This window comes from Metarhizium robertsii (assembly GCF_000187425.2).
Source record: "Metarhizium robertsii ARSEF 23 chromosome Unknown MAA_Scf_46, whole genome shotgun sequence".
Lineage (NCBI taxonomy): Eukaryota > Fungi > Ascomycota > Sordariomycetes > Hypocreales > Clavicipitaceae > Metarhizium > Metarhizium robertsii.
The window spans coordinates 1-19625 of NW_011942189.1; the positions used below are offsets into that span (position 1 = coordinate 1).

General features: G+C 49.1%; 5 protein-coding genes across 5 annotated transcripts; 1 reads left to right on the plus strand and 4 right to left on the minus strand.

The window, feature by feature from the left end:
• Nucleotides 1-45: 45 nt before the first annotated feature.
• MAA_10483 (Ankyrin repeat-containing domain protein) lies at nt 46-4232 on the minus strand (the record flags this gene model as incomplete). The annotated part of the gene is made up of 7 exons (XM_007828481.2): nt 46-959; nt 1019-3056; nt 3301-3543; nt 3605-3667; nt 3740-3790; nt 3845-4094; nt 4150-4232. The coding sequence occupies 7 exons, from the start codon at nt 4230-4232 to the stop codon at nt 46-48; spliced, it is 3642 nt and encodes a 1213-aa protein (XP_007826672.2).
• A 795-nt stretch (nt 4233-5027) lies between these two features.
• Nucleotides 5028-5945, minus strand: MAA_10484 (Trappc4 protein, Sedlin; the record flags this gene model as incomplete). The annotated part of the gene is made up of 1 exon (XM_007828482.1): nt 5028-5945. The coding sequence occupies one exon, from the start codon at nt 5943-5945 to the stop codon at nt 5028-5030; it is 918 nt and encodes a 305-aa protein (XP_007826673.1).
• A 451-nt stretch (nt 5946-6396) lies between these two features.
• On the plus strand, nt 6397-7577 carry MAA_10485 (SAM-dependent methyltransferase UbiE/COQ5 family protein; the record flags this gene model as incomplete). The annotated part of the gene is made up of 5 exons (XM_007828483.1): nt 6397-6588; nt 6639-6743; nt 6802-7144; nt 7198-7482; nt 7537-7577. The coding sequence occupies 5 exons, from the start codon at nt 6397-6399 to the stop codon at nt 7575-7577; spliced, it is 966 nt and encodes a 321-aa protein (XP_007826674.1).
• A 1711-nt stretch (nt 7578-9288) lies between these two features.
• MAA_10486 (gamma-glutamyltranspeptidase periplasmic precursor) lies at nt 9289-14532 on the minus strand (the record flags this gene model as incomplete). The annotated part of the gene is made up of 1 exon (XM_007828484.1): nt 9289-14532. One exon carries the CDS (start codon nt 14530-14532, stop codon nt 9289-9291), a length of 5244 nt encoding a protein of 1747 aa, XP_007826675.1.
• Nucleotides 14533-15865: 1333 nt separating this feature from the next.
• MAA_10487 (Endosulphine) lies at nt 15866-16332 on the minus strand (the record flags this gene model as incomplete). The annotated part of the gene is made up of 2 exons (XM_007828485.1): nt 15866-16126; nt 16219-16332. The coding sequence occupies 2 exons, from the start codon at nt 16330-16332 to the stop codon at nt 15866-15868; spliced, it is 375 nt and encodes a 124-aa protein (XP_007826676.1).
• Between the last annotated feature and the right edge of the window lie 3293 nt (nt 16333-19625).

Sequence of the window (19625 nt, forward strand, 5' to 3'; positions counted from 1 at the left end):
ATACTTATTATAAATATATATACTTAATTACTTTTTATCTTATTCTCACGTGACTAACTCGCCTATTCTAACACGGCAAACTAAAACGACGCACTCCCACGTGTGCCAAATCTGTGGGCGCTCAGGCTGAAGCAACGGGCATAAATCCATGGATGTGCGATCAGGCTCATCTGGTGACAGCAGGAGACGAATTTGGCGGCCGAGTGCGACGTCGAGGGCTATTCTGCCGTATTTGTCTCTCTCGTCCGGATCGATACCGGCCTGCAGAAGCTGCTTCACGCGTCCTTCTAAACCCCTTGCTACAGCATTAAACAGAACGGAGTCTTGGGTAACCCCCGAATGTCGGTCGGCCCACAAGAGTCTCGTATATTCACGCTTCTCACGAAGCGCATAATAGAGCGGCGATTTGTCTTTACCATCCAACACGTCAACATCAGCGCCACGGTTCCGAAGCAGCATAATGATTTCCTCATCGCAACTGCCATTCTTGATAGCCAAATGTAGAGCGGTGGAACCGTCACCACTCTTCTCCATGTGAACGTCAGCAAGTGAATTCAAAAGAGCCCTGACGATGTCGACATGTCCCCTCGTACCATTCGCGTATTGTACGGCCAGATGCAGTGGTGTATAGTTGTCTGGACTTCCCGTCGCGCGATCATTCCAAGCTCCATACTCGAGAAGGATTCGAACACTGGCAGACCATCCCTTCGCGGCCGCTACATGCAGAGGTCGAGCTTTGCATGTGCCGGGAATTACTACATCGGGATCAGCCCCTTCATCCAGAAAGACTCGAGTTGTATCCTCCTGATTCATGCAGCACGAAATTACAAAAGGGGTCATTCCTCTGTCGTCCTTGGATTCCAATTCTGCCCCAAGCTTCAGCAGCACTTCTGCGGCTTCGGCGTTGCCGTCTATGGTGGTCAGAAACCGCGTACGGGTCAACGGGGACTGAGAGTGAGCTTACAGTATGCAGCAATGTGAAGCGGTGTCAAGCGAAAACATGAAGGTTCACTTTTACCTTGACTCCTCCACTCCAAGTTCGCTTTAGGAGCCAGCATGGCAATGACGGAGGCGCTTCCGAATTCTGCAGCTGCTTCCATGGCTTTGCGAATCGTATCTAACCACTCTGGGGTTTCGCCATTGTCTCGAGGGTACTGGGCTAGCAGCTCATTGACAACACCATCGTAGCCGAGCTCGGACGCGCGTTGAAGCATTGAAGGATGTTCCATCTCTAAAGGTTTAAAGACACGAGCCCCTGCTTGGGCGAGTCTGGAAACCACAGGCCAGTGTCCGTGCTCGACGGCGATGCACAAACATTTGTCTAGCTCGCTCACGTCAGGCATCTGAGCATGGCTCTCCTCCCACAATGACAAGATCAACTCCATCGTAGGATCGTGGCCATGGCTACATGACTCTTTGAATGCATCCAGCCAGGACTCGGACGACTGAGACTTGTGCCGTAGTAAGACTTCGGCAGTCTTGGTATGTGACCCTTGGATTGCGAGAGTAGGCGCATAACCAAGGGAGAAGTCGATTGTATCCTGTGATACCATGTCATGGACAACACTTGTCAGACCAAGGTACGAAGCAAGATACAAGGGCTGGCTGACTAGGTAGTCTACTGACGAGTAATCAAAGTTTGCCGAGAGGTGCAAAGAGAGGTACGTGGAAGCCCACCATTCCATTGTCTCGGAGTCGTTCCAGAATGGCATAAACCAATCTTGCACATCCACCATGGTGTCAATACATTCTTTCAGATGTAGTGGCCAGCAGACCACGGCGTATCGCAGAAATTGCGTTCCTGGGGGGCCTTCGATAGTCTCTTCGTGTCCGCACCGCGCCTCTATTTCAGGTATTTGCATCTCCTTCGTCGCGAGATAGAGAAGACATTTCCTCGGCAAAAATGATGATGGGGCGACTTCACCCGCCGCAGCTGTGGGAAGCAAGTTCCAAGGGAGCGAGTCAGTCTGCCCTCTGACGAATTCTCGCAGTGTGTTGTGAATGTGGATAGTGTTGTTCTCGATGTATACCAGGGGGCCTAGAGCCAGTTTTAGGTTGTCTTGCAGGTCTTTGGGGCTCAATATACTGATTTTCTGAAGCGTGAGGCCTCCCGCGTTCCAACCCGGCGTTGTAGGAATTCCCATGGCGATGGAGAGCTCGCCAACAGTCATTGGTCGATGAGCAAACGCAATGCAGAGCAGGACATCGCGGAGCCATTCAACGGGTGCGTTAGTGCTGGCGAGTATTTTCTCGTAAATAGCATTATACGTGGTACATTCGGACATTTCCATGCCGATTGTGCCATTATCGGTGAGATGTTTAAGCAGCTGAAGCTGCAGGATGGGACGGCCATGATGTTCTTCGCCATCATGCGCAAGCATCTGGGGTAGCAGGGCTTTTCCCGGCTTGATATATCTCTCAATGTTGATTCCAGGGCTGTCAAATAGGCTCTGAATTGAATCCGTTGGCTGGCAAGTTATCAAAACCTTGAAACCTGTATTTTGACCCGCTGCCAGTCTTTTGAAATCGCCAATGAGATGAGACATGGTTGCGTCGCATTCATCAAGGGCATCAATGACACAGAAAACGGACCGTTTCGATACTTTTCGGAGCGCTGCGTCCAAGAAGCGGTATAGATCGGGAGCAGATGGGTAAGAATCCGTCAGCATGTATGTCCAGACATTGCGCACATAGCTGCTTTCAAATATTGCATCGTCTTGGTACAGTATTTGGAGAATAAGATCGAGAAGCAAGTCGCGGTATGTTCTTCGACGATGGTCGGCGAGACTGAAGTAGTACGAGAGTGTTAGAGTATCATCCCGGCATCGTGCCTGCTCGGCCACCTGCTTCGCGAAGCAGGATTTCCCAGTTCCTGGACCACCATAGACAGGCAGTATCCATTGTTTGCCCTGTGGTAACATGTCTGACCACTCCGGCCACTCTATCGTATCGGGTGGGAGCGCCGCCGCAAGGATATGTCCAGGGGCTGAGTCGTTTGGGGAGAGCATCGTGAGAGATTGGCGGTATTGTAGAAAGACATGGTAATAATCTTGTTCCTGGTTAACGCTTTACTGCCCCCCAAAATGTGGCAAGGCTGATCTGACGAACCTGGTCGCGGGATTCTAGTGATTGCGAGGATCTCTTTCACCAGGCTAGATATCAGTCTGTCATCACGATGACTGCAAAGTTGCCGATGCGTTGTCTGCAGGCACGGCACTTCTTTCTGCTTGTCCGTGGGAAAGGGCACCTTCATTGGGCGTCAGGGTCTGTAGCTGTTGCACAAAGGCATCATTGACTTACGACGATGCCAATGAGTTCCGTCGGAACCCCTTCGTAAATGGAAAATGTCTTGTATTGCTTGCCAAGAATCTGGAATCGCAAAGTAGCTGCCTCCAGAGAATTAGGCCCTGTTTGGGTGATTTCAAGGAGCTCACGGTGTAGATGATGCTGGAATCCGGCGTCACGCGGATTGGTGCTTGCGAGCACAATCTTGAATAGAGTATCGACCCAAGGGCTGGACCCATCTGGGGTTCCAAATAAGATCTAATTCAGAAAGTAAATGACCAGTCTTGACAAACCAGCGCACAAAAGGGGACATGCATACCAGGAGTCGAGTGGAGGACGCAATTTCTAGATACATTGGATCGCAGTTGGCGATCCAAAGCATCTGACGCAAGACGATGCAACATGTTAGCGGAACCAGTCTTGATCTCATGATATATGGTATTTTTACGCCCACCTTCTTGACTAGAATGCCTCCCAAGTTATGGCACAAAAATACCAAGGGTGCCTGTGTATAATTAGCACCTTGTCATCGCAGGACTAACAACAGGCGCGCGACTACCGCTTTTCTTCCTTCCCTCAGCTTGCAGATTGCGTCTAAGAGATTCGTAGCCATCCGGTGAAGGGTACTTTCATCGAGGAGATTCTGGATTCGAAAATCAGACACATAGTCGTAGGTCATGATTCGCATTCGCATGCGTGGAATCAAGGCGGGCAAAGTGTCTGTAAGCCAGCATTTAGCAGCTCCGTCCGATAGTTTTTCACACCAGGTATCCTCGTGATGCCCAAACAATCCGTTAATAGCAATCACACTATTATATGTTATTCATAACACTCCCGGAGAATCAAGAGTCACAATTTCCATACTCAACGGGTTCACCATCATTGCCAGCCTGGCCATCTCGGAGGATCGTAAGAGCGCCCGTTGTATTGGAGTTATTTTCAGACATGGTATCAGTTTGTATGAATACTTTCCTGAGGGACTTGAAAATTTGAAAGCTGGAATACCAATACGGTTATGGAAAAGGCTGAATTTTAAAGCGATGAAGGTGCACGTGAATCCTGGAAGTCGAGCGAGCGACGGAAGCAGTTGGCAGTCATGTGCTCCGGCACGCGCATTGATCGCCTTTTGTTCAGTCAAGTGGCATGGCTTCAGTCAGAACAAAGACATGGTCGTCAATTAATACAACATGGTGTGTGCCCCAGCTTCAAACCCTTTGTTTTCCACCACACGTAGACAGAGTATGCCCTGCATCCGGCCACTCCTCACAAAGACGTGGCCGTTTCGTCTCCCACTGGTGCGTGATGCCAATCGTTTCATGTATTAATGTCCAACCATGTACGTACCTACGGAGTTCTTTGTCCATACTTGACCAGATTCGGCCGGCATGAATCTGCCCGGCGTTGATTGCTGATGTTACATGGAAGTCACGTTGTCATAAAGGCGAGGGCCGAACATTGAACCCGACAATGCTTACACAAAGGCTCGAGACCTAGTTTGAGGCCATAGGCCTCAAGACTCGCTTATTTACTATTATTCAATATAAACACGGGCTTTTTACCCTTTAAGGTCTTGAAAAAACAGGGACCTTGAATATTAAAGCGAATTATTACCTGAATACGAAAGTATTTGAAGCCCCTCACACAAGCCCTTGTCACATGACGACAGTTTCGACGAATAGTACCAGTTATAGCCAAGATCCCGCAAGTATGTCGCAACATAGCATCATTGCAGTACATCAATGTCAAGGCATCACCTTTGCCGGAACTTCGAATGACGTCTCGCTAATGAATGCCAGGAGACTAAATAGTATACCTGTTTGAACGCGACATCCCTCGCCGGGCTGATTTGGCTTGCGAAAGCCATCCCATAACCAGGCTGCAACGTCACCTTGCTCCATACCCTTGAAGTTCTGCTGCGTGATGAGAATAAATGCTTCGGAGCAAGGCATTGTGGACTCATAAGGCCGTACTTGATAGCAGGTCTCCATCTCTGGTAGGTATCGAGGCATGATCGGTGAGGTATCCTGATCCAGCACGATGGCTTCGCTGTCTTTTGTTTTGACTGTCACTTGTGAATCCGTTTCAAGATCATTGTCGGAGCAACAGGCTGTTGTCGGTGCTGGCACGTGGTTTTGTATGACTGTTGTGGGCAGCAAACTGTTAGGCTCTGCAACGGCCTGGTCTGAGACAAGCCTTGTTCCCTGAAGAGGTTCGGTTTCCAGCTTGGATGATTGAGCTATGAGAATAGGCGATACAGAGATGGGGCTATTTACTTCTGATCTCGGTTGAGTACTGGAAATGAATGGCTCGGTAGAAGCTAGGATGGGAGTATCCCAAGCTGTGATATTCCGCGTACCAGAGACAGTACTGTATGCCTCAAAATTATCGACAATATCATCCTGGTTTTCTGTTTGTAGCGGAAGCGGGATGCTGGAATCTTGCTCATCTTGATCATGCCTCTGGGAGCAGCGTCGTGTCGACGGAGCTTGCAGAGCCTTCACTTGAGTCCTGAGTGTCAAAATAGTCTGTTCTGCTTCGATGAGCTTTTGTTCCAGCGATGCGATGTAGTCCCTTCGACGAGCTCGATGGCGACGCTGGTTATTGCGGACACGTTCCTGTGTGTGCTGAACTGACACACGTTTAGTCCCGCGTCGTGGCATCGAGGGCAATTCCGGATCCATGCTGGCTTGTGACTGCCGATATGTCACCATGGGAATCAGATCGTCCGACATACTTTAGTTATGTCTGGTCTGAAGGTGATGACATATCGACCTTGTGATTTTGTCCATCGCTCTAGTCCTTCCCCGCCACCGCCATTGATTATAAACACGCCGTGATTGGGCGCCACCTCCCACGGTGTCTGGTGTCTTCGGACCTACCTAGGTAGATACGGCACATCAAATGAGGTCACGGTATGCGGCAAATCAATGAGGGACAGATGTATCCAATACATGAGCGTATTGGATCCCTCCAAATGATGACATATCGATGCGCGCAAAAGAACTATATATGGCCGCGCGCTTTTACTAATTTGTGTCACTCTTATCACAAACCCCAACGCATTTTCCAAACAGCCCTTTCGCCCTTGCCAGACAATATTTTACACTTACAATGCAGACTCAAGAGATCTACGACCAAGTTAACAGACGATATGGCTCAATCGTCAAGAGTAGCACCGGACAGTATGAGCAGAAAGTAGCAAAGGCCTTTGGATATACCGAAGAAGAGCTCTCTACCCTTCCCGAAGGTGCGAATCTAGGGTTAAGCTGCGGCAATCCCATTGCGCTTGCAAGGCTGAGAGAGGTGTGTATGTCCGTGTCCTGCGGACCTGTCGCCTTGCTAACGATGAAAAGGGCGAAACTGTCGTAGACCTTGGGTCTGGCGCTGGTTTTGATGTGTTTGCGGCTGCAAACAAAGTTGGCCCAACAGGCAGGGCCATAGGAGTAGACATGAACAAGGTGCGCAACATTTCACTCTACGAGCAGAGACAAACTCATGTCTAATACCGCGCAACAGAACATGATCGACAAGGCGAACGCAAACAAAGCTCGCGTCCACGCCTCAAACGTCCAGTTCATCGAGAGCGCCATCACTTCCATCGCGCTGCCTGATAAGGTTGCTGACTGCATCATTAGCAACTGCGTTATTAACCTGGTCCCTACAGAGGATAAACAGCTCGCGTTTAGTGAGATGTTCCGATTACTCAAGCCCGGTGGGAGACTTGCCATCAGCGACATACTCGCGCGCAAAGAGTTTACGGACGAAATCAAGAATAACATTGCGCTTTATGTCGGGTGCATTGCCGGCGCTAGCAAAGTCAGCGAGTATGACAAGTTTCTCGGGAACGCAGGCTTTCACGGTAAGTCGAATCGTCTTGTAGAATCAAGATGGAGATTAACCCGCCTTTACCAGATGTTCTCATTGTGGATAGCAAGAACGACTTGAATGTGTACTGTACTACCGCTGAGGTCAAGCCATCGTCGCATCCGGAAACAGACGCCGTGCAAGAGGAACAGACGGTACCCTCGTGCTGTAGTACAGGCGCGAGAGCTATTTGCTGTCGGCCGGAAGACAAGGAGTCCTGTTGTCAAGATAACTCGTCCTCGTGTTCTTGCCAGAAGCAGTCGACGTCAATGGCTACTCAAGTCACGACGCTGGCTGGTCAGTTGGGCATCGCCGACTTCAACGAATGGGCAGGTAAATGCATCATAGCCTTAGCGTGACAGAAATTGGCGACTAACTCGATCCTAGGCTCCTTCCAGGTCTATGCTGTCAAGCCTGCGGCGGATTAAGACAATCAGGGTGGTATGAGAGCTTCAAGGCGACTGGTAGTATACGTAGTCGTGCGTTGTATTACTTTTAGGCCCTCCAGGGAAAGGTTTTATCTGGCCATTGTAGGTAAAACCAAGTAAGGTTGCCGACTCACATGGAGAAAAAATGGTTGATCTATTATTCTGCAAAGCTTTACACTAGTTGTACTGCTGTCGTGACCATTTAATGTTTCTTAAACTTCTCTCTCCACATTTCTCTTAGTAAATAATCAAGGTGCCTTGTCATCTTTCAATGTATTGATTGTGTATTGGTTTTACCATTCGCAAAGTTCCCTCTTGAAGTGGACGTTGATGCATGCCGTCGCCGTATCTATGCCAAGTCCCTAGATGTGTTATGTGTGGATGGGGTTTTCTGTTTTGCTGTTGGCCATAACTCAACACTAATGCAGTCGCAACCGCCGCTAAGCCACTCCTTCAGCCGGTTTCTAGGTCTTAGTATTGCCAGCAGTGGACACAGTAAGAGGAAGTCGACGGATTAGTTAAGTCATTTATCCCAGAGATCTCAATCAAATAGCCAGCTTGCTGAAGCGGAACGGGCAGAGAACGGAGTCACCTATCCCATTTAAGAACCGCAAGGCGCCAGCCTTATCCAGCAAGACAAGGCACTATATGACAACCGCATCCTTCGCGTCCTAGTTACTCTCCAGCGGGACAGTCTATCAGCCAGTTCAAGTCTGTTGTCGAACTCCTTGAAGGCCTTCGCGACGCTATCAAAGTTCATTGTTTAGTTTATATAGATGGCAAAATCCTGCATTAAGATATTTCTAAAAAATAATATTATTCTTACCGACCCGGAAAAGCCAGATGGCTTTAAGGACATGCTTATTGACTTATCGAATACCTGATGATGTGCTGCATAGGGCTCGAATACCTGATGATGTGCTGCAATATGGTACTCCTTGAAGGCCTTCGCGACGCTATCAAAGTTCATTGTTTAGTTTATATAGATGGCAAAATCCTGCATTAAGATATTTCTAAAAAATAATATTATTCTTACCGACCCGGAAAAGCCAGATGGCTTTAAGGACATGCTTATTGACTTAGACTTAGCTAAGGAAGAAGGCAAAGGCCCTAGCGGGGCTCGACATTGGACCGGCACGATGGAGTTTATGGCAATCAAAGTATTGACTTCTTAGAATTTCGCACACTTATTGACATGATATTGAAGCCTTCTTCTACGTTCTGATCTGGCTATGCGCTCGCCTAGGTTGGACATTGGCTGGTGCTTCGAAAAAGCCGGCCACAAAGACGAGACTTTTGCTCTCGTTTCTCGAAAGCCAACGAACTGATCTCCTCTGCAACTGCCACAGGCGCTTATTTGCAACCAAATGAAGAGATTGACAGATCGAAGGACGCTGACTTGGCCGTGTATCCATTTGGCATGACTCGAAAGTCCTATGCAGAGACAAGTCGATGAACTTTATGGTCGTTATTTATATTAGAACGCCTAAGTCCGTTATTCACTAGGAGGCCGACGATGATCTATGCCGAAGATATACACATTCGACTGCCATCTGATTCAAGGCAAGGTGCAAAGTTATTACTAGGCAGCTACTTTATTCAAACAGTAAGGCTAGTTTATCTTTATTGCAGGGGTATAAATTACATGTAGGGTATATTTAGTCGTATTTAAAGAGTCACCCACTGAAAAATGGCAACGGCATCTACGATATCAACCTACGAGAGCCGATCGCGCCGTCTGCAACCCACCCGCAGTAGCATTTGCTGCTGCCATGATAGCAACCGGGATTACCTTGCTGGGAGGGTCCTTGAGATTGACTGCAACGGCATAGGACACTGTTGAAGTATACGCTGCTATGTTGGTCACCTCGCCAATAATAGCCGCCGAGCGCTCCTGGCCTGCTGACTTTTGGCTCAATTCATAAAAGTGCCAGCCAGTTACAAAGAGAGCTGGGATGGTCAAGACGGACTTGACAATTGCGCTGGTGGCTCGCCCGTCATTCACTGCCAGGCCCTTGAACTTGCTGCTCGAGACCTTCAGTTTCTCCTGGACAGGACCACTAAACAGTAGCCCACTTACGATGCCGACTGTTGTTGTGGCCGTGGACACGGCATTGACAGCAGTGTTCTCAACAGGGTGTCGAGGTGCGAGAAACGCGGCGCCCCCTTGCAAGGCGGCCACGATAACCCCCAACACGGTTGAAGGCGTGCCCCATGGATTAGACCCTGTCAAGTAAAGGGCTTCGGCACTGCTAGCAAACGTGGCCACGAACAAGACAAAGCCGGACACGCCATGACCGGCGCCGTGGACGACCTTTTGCAAAGTCGATAATGCTTTGAAAGGGTCCTTGTCCCCGGATCGGTCCGTGTCCATTTCACTGGCTGGCTGGTTTTTGAAAATGGCCTCCAAATCACTCCAAGAGTTGGCCGAGATGATGGCTCGGACATCGCTAGTATCCGGGAACGGTGCGCGGTTGTTTATCATCTTGTACACAACCGTGTAGCCAACCGCCCCAATCCAAGTGAAGAGGTCCATGAAGGAAATGTCTGGAATACCAATCGCATTGAGGATATCGGAGATGATGGGGATGTGTAGTTTCACATCGAGCAAATCGAGCGCAGAGTTGGCGAGACTTGCTAGAACACGGAACAAGGCGTCCACAACCACCTTGACGGATGACACGAGCGCTGAACCCAGGATACCCGCGATTTGTTTGATTATCTCCCCCACGCTGAGGCTCTTGAATTTAGACGCCAACGTCTGAAGGTCTTCATACACTCTCGACAAGACCTCGCCTTGGTCAGAAATTGCGTCCAAGAGCACTTGAATCAGCCCATCTGCCTCGGCATGACTATTCACATCCGGCAAGACGCTCTTCACCTGAATGTTCTTGGCCTGTCTGCTGAAATGATTCGCAAATAAAAGCGACGAAGAATTGTGTCCAGTGAGGGTATCTCGGCCGCTAGAATCGGGTGGTGAGTCGGCCGCAGCGCCCAGCGAGGACCAATCTTTGATTCCAGCCCAGTCTCTGATTTTATCTCCCACCGCGTCCAGGTGGCCCCCAAATTCAACTCTGGCCTGATCGATCCGACCGACCTGGTGCTTGAGATATAACTTTGCAATGTTGTGCAACGCCTTCTTGGTGCGCTTGATGTCCTCCCACCGGAATAGGAACTGGATGAAGCGGACGACGATTTCGACTGCCGTCTTGATCTGCTCGAATACCCACACGACAGCGCCCACAATGGCATCGACGGCGTCGAGCACGGCGTTGTAGACCTTGCCTGCGATCTTGGCGATGAACTTGAACGTCTTGGAGGCCGCGTCCTTTATCACTTCGATGAGCTTTTCGACGCCCTTCTTGACGGCATTCTTGACTGCTCGAAACACGTCGCCGACCGCCGACCAAAAACTCCAGACATTGTCGGGACCTTTTTGGCCGCGGCCCCTGCGCACAACTCGCGGAGCCTCTTGTCTGTAAAAGAGTCTTGATGTCCTTGCCGGCGGGTTGACCTCGCCGTACGCTTCTTTAAAATGGGCAATGCTTTTGGCTGCGCTGTCGACATCCTGCTGCGGAGTGCTGGCGTCGATCAATGGCCGCTGACTATCATCTAGGGCACCCCCTGCTACCACGTTGGCAGAGTACGATGCTTGGCGGATTTTATTGGCGTCGTCGAGATCTCTGACCCTGCCAAAGGCCTTGTCCATTGGGTTGATGACGACAGTCTCACTGTCCTGCGGGATGCACACGCTCAGGATGGCTCCGTATGCATCCTCGGCCGCCTCGACAACGGTAACGAGGCCGGCTGAATCTGTGGCCACTTGGACCTCTTTCTTCCCTAGTACATAGTACTGGCCGTTGATATAGGCCGGGGTGTGGGAGTCGGCCCAGAGAGAGAGCTTGACATCATCCACTGGTTGGTCATTGGCATCGAGGACAGTAATCGTCGTTGTGTACGACATGAAGCTTTTGGCGGGCTCCGGCTGCGGCTTGGGCACCGGATCCAGCTGAATGTGATGGGGTTTCCATGTCTTTGCCGTCGTGTTCGTGGCCTGGGTGAAGCAAGTCAATCGGTCTTCCGTGTATGCAAAGATGGTGTTTCCCCCGTCGACGCGGTTGAGGTATGGCGAGATGTGCGACGCATCGGAAAGAATAGGCATGGGCACGCTCCAGTTGGAGGGATCCATGACCTCGTCTGCATAGCACGAGACGTAATAGACCTCCGAGTCGGCATTTCTCCCCCACAGTGTAACCACGCCTTCAAACTGCATGGCATAGAGGATGTTGGTTCCTTCAAAGATGTCTTCTTCGAGGAGGAGGTCTCCGACGGCATCGTTGGTCTGTCTGTCGGCGGGATAACGGTAGAGGTTTCTCCCAGCAATCACGTACAGGTCTGTAGTTTCAAATAGATTGCTGGAGTTGTCCGTGTTTCGGACCGTGGCAATGGCCGTTGGCGGCACTCCGTTGGGCACTTTGAGCCTGGTGGGAGTCGGGGACGTGTGCTCGCTGTAGAGGTTGACGACAGGTTGGTATATGAGCTGGGCTCCTCCGGCAGCATTTCCTGATGTGTAGATGCCGTCAACCTTTTCTGCTCGCTTGCGCCCAACGACGCTGTGGTAGGTGCCACGCTCGAGGTCGATGGGGAGATCGTGTTTGACCCAGGCTGGTCCTGTCGGCTTGTCCAAGTTAATGTGGTAACGCACAATCTGATGGCCACCGACACCCGTGTCGATGTCGACTGTAAGGTACTGAACATTGTAGTACGTCTCCGAGAACATGATCTTGGCTATTCTGAAGCCTTGGCCGTCCAGGGTCCCATCAAATGGAACCGCAGTCCATCTCGGGTTCTTGATCCAGGACAGGTTGGAGCTGCTGTTTTCGAGCGACACGTAAAGGCAATCAATACCTCCGGAATCTATCCCCATGGCCATGCCGATGGAGCCGTCGATTGGACTCTGTCCAACGCCAAACGTCCGCACCGCCGCCTTGTCTTCAGGCGCAAAGTGCCTTTGCAGGGTCACCCTCGAGAGATCGTGTCTTTTCCATCCTGTGGCCGTCTCCCCGCTGCACTCTTGCAATCCGAAAAAGGTACCCTGAGAATCAATGGCGAAGACCAAGCCGTAGCCGTTCTCATTCTCGGACTGCAGCGCCTCGAAATGACCCGTCGGCGTCAGCACCTCTGCCTGGAGATAGTTCTCCATCAACTCGGATGAATGGGCAATCTTCAGACCCTTGGAGGCTTCCATGATGCTTTTTCCCTTGTTTCCCGCTGGCGCCAGGTAGTGCAGGTCACATATCATGTCTTGGTAGTTGGAGAATCGCGCGTTTGTAAAGGTAAAGACCTTGGATCCTGGGTAGACAAAGCTTTGGAGTTGACGAAACTGCCCGTCATCTATCAATGACGTATCCTCAATCATTTTCGCAAAGTCAACCATCTGCTGGACCCCCGTCTTCATCTTGTACTTGTCCCATTCGTCCGGGTTTAACTTGTGAACAACCTCGGGCGTTCCGGATATTTGCTTCAAGCGTACACTGCCTGCTGCATCCACCCAGAGCTCGTAATTGTCCGTCACGACAACTTTCAATTCGCCTTGTTTGGTATCGTAGCCCCTCACCCCTTTGATCTTGAACGAGATGCTGTGTTCAAGCACTACATACTTTTGCTTGAACGAGAGCGTCAAGGTATATAGCTCTGAGCCCACGAATCCTTCAGCGTGAAAATCGACCGTCTCTCGGACACTGTCCACGTCAAAGCGATACTCGATTTGTAATGCACTCTCATCGGGCCCTGGCTTCACACTGAAATTTTCGGGAATGGCAGGCTCAAACACCACCCATCCAAAGCTTGGTGGCATCGAGCGAGAGAAATACCCGGAAAATTGACAACACCACTCGGGGTTTAATTCAAGCAGTTGGTCTGCAAAGACTTTGGACAGGACGGCTCTGTTCATGCTCAATACGCCATCAATCTGGCTAACCTGGCTCTTGGTCACCCAGTTCCAGTCAAAGTCATATTTCGGTGGCATTTTGTGATTGTTGACTACACAGACATTATCGAGTGTGCTGGCGATGGGATCCTCCTTACTTATCGTGACTTGTCTTTCATATTCTGTCAAGGCAAAAGTAGACGGGTCATTTTCTTGGGCGACAGCAGTGATTCCTAACAATGGCCAGCCGTTCTTTTTGGCTTCGTTGATGTAGAAATCCCTGAAATACTTGCTGAGGGCTTCGTAGGCAGGCCCCCCGCGGTCGATGCCCTTGATCTCTGGCAGCTTTTGCACGATTGTACTGTCCAGGTCGAATAGGAGCTGCTGCAAGCTAAAGGCCGTGCCCGATAGGTTGGCGAGGGCGCGTAATATCGCTTGCTTTTCCTCGGGATGGCTGTTGTAATAGGGCGTGTCGAGATTTTTGGGCAAATCCGCCCTGCGAAGATTGACGGTTGTCTCAAAGATCCATGTTTGGCTCTTGCCGTCGACCTTGTCGCTTTGCTTGTACACATCCCAGGATCCTTCACTCCAACCCCCTGGCGGTGTGTTGACAACAATGGCAAATTGTGAGCACATGAGGCGGAATATGACGTTGGTCGCGTCATTTTCCAGCACGATGACATCGGGCAGACTCAATGGTGGGCCAGGGAGACCAATTTGGAATTGTAACCCGACGGCAAATCTTGCCCCGGTCAGTTTCTGGATCCTTGGATCCGTTGGGGACGTCCCGTGAGGGATCGTGAAGGGATTGACACCATCAGTACGTTGCAGAAGAGCGTCCAAAGTCAAGGCCTCACCGAGCCCGGTGCCTTGAGCATTCATGATTAAGCAGGCATGGGTAGTTGGCTGATCAGTTTTATCGAGGAATTCCTTCAAGCCCGAGTTGAGACTTGCCTGAGTGGTGGCCACGACGAAGTCGTATCCGTCCGTGGCTCGGCTCAGTCGCGATTGTTCAGCACCCGCCATGATGGAAAAGGTTGGGGCTGTGGAATTTAAAAGGGGCAATCTATTGCTAAACGGGTAAAAAGATACGATAGATGAGCAAAGCGTATGTTTCGAAAGGACTTTGGGGCCGGAATAGACTCGAGTACCAGTTCATTATATAGACTGGGCATCGACGATGGGCATTTATGTCCATCTGGCTAATCTGTTCTGGCATCGGTGGTCGCACAGGCCAGAAAAAGTAATTATAACAGTAATACTCAGACTCGTCCAGATCAACCTCTGCACCCGCATAATGCACATGCGTTGATTCAAGACGTCCTTCCCAATCGATCGTTGCCTGCGTCCGTGCAACCAACTCACATTTGTCGTTGTGATTGAGGCTGCCTGATCGACTGAAGCAGCCATAATCTCGTGCTAGCCGACCATTGGCTCCAGTCAGTCGTTTCCTGGACTTGTATGTGTGCAACATATCTGCATGGGAATTGCTACAGTCTCTCGTACAAGGAATCAACAACCAGCGACATGCCTCCATACCGCGTCAGATGCAACACAAGCAGCGGGATTAAAACGCCACATCGAAATTCCTGCAGAAGAGCAAGATTCAAGCCGACAGTATCGGTGGCCTTTATTGGATACACGCCAGTCTCATTACTGGGAGGCCGCGGCCTTCTGCAGCAACCAACGCAGCGGTGAGCACACCGCGTAGTTCGTGCCGTGTGTGACGACGTTTACATAAAGGTCCGATCACGGACATATGGGTAGTACGTTATTCTTCTTCTTCCTCTGCTCAGCGGCATTGGCAGGCCTTAAATCAATGGTTTGCAGGTTAAAGCCTGCATGCTCATATAACTGGACATGAGCGCCGTAGATAGCAAATAGCGCCATGGCCCGTTGAGCTCTCCAAGAAGCCATCGGGACGGAGAGCCACTTGCATTATTACTGCCCCTCTGCATTAGTCTGGAACCAGATCAGCCGGTCACGAGAACGCCAAAGTACGAATCGAGCCGTGTGCATTTTCCACGGTTGGAGCACGATGGACCTCGGTCTGATACAAGTGACCCTCCGGGCTTTTGTCGGTGAGTACTCGTACCACGCCCAGAGCACTGTTGGTGGCTCAGGGTCGTTTGTTTACAGGCTGTCGAAAACTTTGCACTAGCTGCACTGCTGTCGTGGCCATTTCTTTATTCAACTTCTCTCTCCATCTTTCCCCAAGTAAACAATCAAGCCCGATCACCACTCCAACTTGTATAGACAACTTTTGCCTCTTGACGTGCAATTTATAAACCACCAAGAGTAACCTTTGCCAGCCCACATTACAAAATGCTCTCTGATCTTCGCTTTGCCTTTCCATCTCTTACCATTTTTCGTCACCCCCTCCTTTGGGCGTCATTTGTTGTTGAAGATGGCTAGCTGCTGTTACCATTGTGGACTGCTCGGCATGTCCGCCTTGTTCGTCACTATCGCTTTTGACGTTGCTAGACGCCGGGGCCGCGGACGATGGGTGCGAAATATTCTTGCGAAGCGGATGCTCAGTCCCTGTCTCGACCGCGCCGATGTTGGATGCTCGATGGGCTTGGGAAAGGGCAAAATCGCCTGAATCGAAATACTTTCTTCCCTGTCGCAAAAACATAAACAAAAATGTTAGCTTCTGAGAAGCCAGGCAGTGATATTGGGCAATTTTAAAGAATGACGCCCGAAAGGCCTGACCTGTAACTGATGGTGAAGAAGGTTTGCTTTGCTTCGTTCTATGCCGTACAGGCGCTTGATGCCCTGCTGCTTTTGATTGGGGGTGTTTCTTTGGTCTTGGTGGGGGTTTTCCATTTTGTCCGACTTGCTAATACTATAGTTTAAGAGGTGATGGCTATTTTTGTCCGAAAAGTGCGAAGTTGGGCATTCGCGTTTAATATCACAACTAAAGGGGCGGAGGATGTGATGTGTCGTCATATGGAAATCGCCACAACTTCCTTCGTCGTTGAGGCGTCATGCACCCATTCAACATGGACATGATTGCGTATCCAATCACACACATTACATGATAGTTGTGGCAGCCGTATGCAGGAAGCTACAATTGGTCGTTGGGTTTGCCACATTTGGCATTCCAAAGGGTGAATGGTGGTGTCACGGCTTCACGGCCCACAAATAAATAGAAAACCAGGTAGATTGCCATGCCCATGCGTGTACTAGCACTCATGAATGTGTCCTGTCAACGAATCGTCTAGCACTATGAAAAGGTAAAGGGCAGCTGTGTTGTATCCACCAATCTTGTTCCAAGGTGCTTCATGGCGAATAAACGCCCAGGATATTGTTTGTGTTGCGACATGCGCAATGATACATGTCAACTGGTCTTTTATTGTCAGAGGATTCCACCACTTATGTTTTAGACAACTTTTTCAGCAGAAGGCATCGTATTACAATCGCAAACTATTTACACTCGACGCAGAAGTGCCGGTTGAGATGAGCTGCAAAGGGCCAAAATACCCAGGCGCTGTGCTGTGCTGCGTCCATAGACTTCAGTCGTCTGCGAGTCATCAAAGGTACCAACTAGCGTATTTTGTACGGTAAGTTGACTGCTTGACCTTTATTGACCGGACTTTGCCCCGAGATACATTACAATTTCCGTTTCTGGTTGTTCGCCACCTCTCTCGCCCCTTACCGTCGTCCTGTCTACGGTCTCGGCAACGACCTGCACTATAGTTACCCAGGTAGTCATTTTCCGGTGTGGCGCAGCCCGGATGAACCATCCATCTATTCCTTGGTTCATTATATATTCCCGTCGCCGTATCCAAGATAAGCCCTTGGATGTGTCATGTGTGGATGCGGTTTTCTGTTTATTATTAGCCATAACTTAATAATAATAATATAGTAGGTAGCTTAATATTAGTATTAATACTTTATATAATAAAGGTTTTATATCTTATTTAATTTTATACTACTAGTAGTAATATAATTTTATTAAGTTTTTATTTAGCTTTAGTCTTCCTATCTGGTAGTAGAGCACTAGACCTGTAGATATGATGGACTTCTATACCTTGGGACTACCGTAGAAAGGCCCTTCGACTTGAAAACTGTTTGCGTATCCGTGGTTGCCACCTTAGATATGCTGACGTTTCTTTGTGTGGGTTTGCATTTGGCTCCTCGTTACAGGCTACATACTTCGAGCTAACATACGTATTCGCGACAAGTTTTGTTATAATTCTAGGGTCGTTCTGGCCTTCGAGTTATTTCATCCGATATTTCATCTTTTCACGGATGTTCGGGTCTTGATGTATTCCACTCTTGTCAGACCTTGTCTTCCTTGTCCACTCAGGTAGATCCACTTAAGTAGAGTGACTACGAAACCTCATGTCTTTGCAAAGTTGAGATAACAGTAAGCATCTTGGATGGATCCCTTACTGGTAGCGCGTTAGGAGCTATTCATGTCGGAATAGGCATCGCCAGCAGATAACAGTTGTTAAGAACCGTGAGAGATTATCGGCTCCAAGACGGCTTAAATTGCGTCGTCCCAGAGGACGCAATGCAGATGTTGGAAGAAATATGTAATATTTCAGCTGCTACGGCAATAACGCCTAAGCGCTTGCAATTTTTGCCCTGTGGCATAGTTAGAATTATTTCCAAAAGTAGAAACCCAATTCCAACGCTGCGATCAGATTGCCGGCTTATTTACGGCACCAAGTAAAAATTTGCTTCTTAATTCCAGTCTCGAAGTTGTCAACGTATCACTCAATCTGGTAAACCCGTGTAAACATAGAAATAAGAACTACCATGTGTAGTAATACCTCATATTTACCTGCCTGCCTGTCCACCCAACATGTGAACGAAGGAGAGTACCTCGGCGAAAGCAAAGCCCATTTTGGGTGTCCTTTGGTTGCGATATCCACGATGAACGATGACGGCCGAGCAAGGTCAAATTATGAGTAGTGCGGGCGAACTTGCATTAGTTGCTAATGAACTCCGAGAAGGATCCTGCTCAAGAATCTGTCGTCCACAGCGAGAACATATGCAATGTGACGGCAGTGCAACAGTGGGATATTTCATCTGGGTTGCCAAAGCTGTGGCAGCAAGTCTGGCGAACCAGCTCCCGTAGACACGTACGATACCCACTTCATCGGCCATTAAATTCTCTCGACACAGGAGCAGTTCTTCCCATGTGGTTATAACCTTGAGTCGATCACTATAGCGGTCAACTAGAAGCCGGCAGAGACTTCCATCCTCTCTGCAGTGAGGTACACAAGAGCAGCCGAGAAAGGGGACCAAGTCCTGGCTTTGAAGTGCTCGTATGATGTCTAAGTCAGCGATCCATCTGGTCCCGTCGTACAAGGATATCAGAGCCTCGTGCATCACTACATCCGCGTCGACAGCACCCGGGGCACTCGCCAATGGGAATTTGTAGTCAGTAAACTTGAGGTGTAGGGATGTTTGAGTGAAGGAATTTCCGGGCTTTCCGTCAAAAATAGCTGCTTGGACAAACCTTCCGCGGGTTGGGTCGATTTGCAGTACTCGCGGCGTTGGCGGCGGGATGAGCAGGACTGTACCCGGATAGCCTAAGTTGCCATGAATGCGCCGGATGCCTTTAAAAGCCCGTTCACCGGAATTATCTTGTAGAATGGGGTCCTGGAGGAGGACTTCTGACGCAAAGATGGAGTTCCCAGTCGCCATTGCCATGACTAACTCAACTTGGTCAGGGTGTATGTCGCACCCGCCGGATTCAAGCATTGCCAGACAGGAAAATTTGGTGGCTCTCCAGGACGTTTTTTTCCCTATCTCAGTTAGGTCGCAAATTTTAGAAACCCAGTGCGCATGTCCTATAGGCTTCTTGGTGATGCTAATGCAAATTGTAGCCCCAGCCAGATTACTGTATAAGTCTAATATAGACTAGAACAGAACATTAATTAAAATAGATCTAGTTTCTTTTCTTAAAAGAGTTTTATAGCTATAATTACTTTAATTTAAGTATTTTTTAAATTATAATAAATTATTTTAAGTAATTTTTAAGTTAATTTAAATAATTTTTAAAGTTTTTTTAAGTTTTTTTTTATTAATAATATTATTATATTTTTTTAAACTTAAAAATAATTATATAAATTATATATAACTTTTATATACTCTTCTAAAAA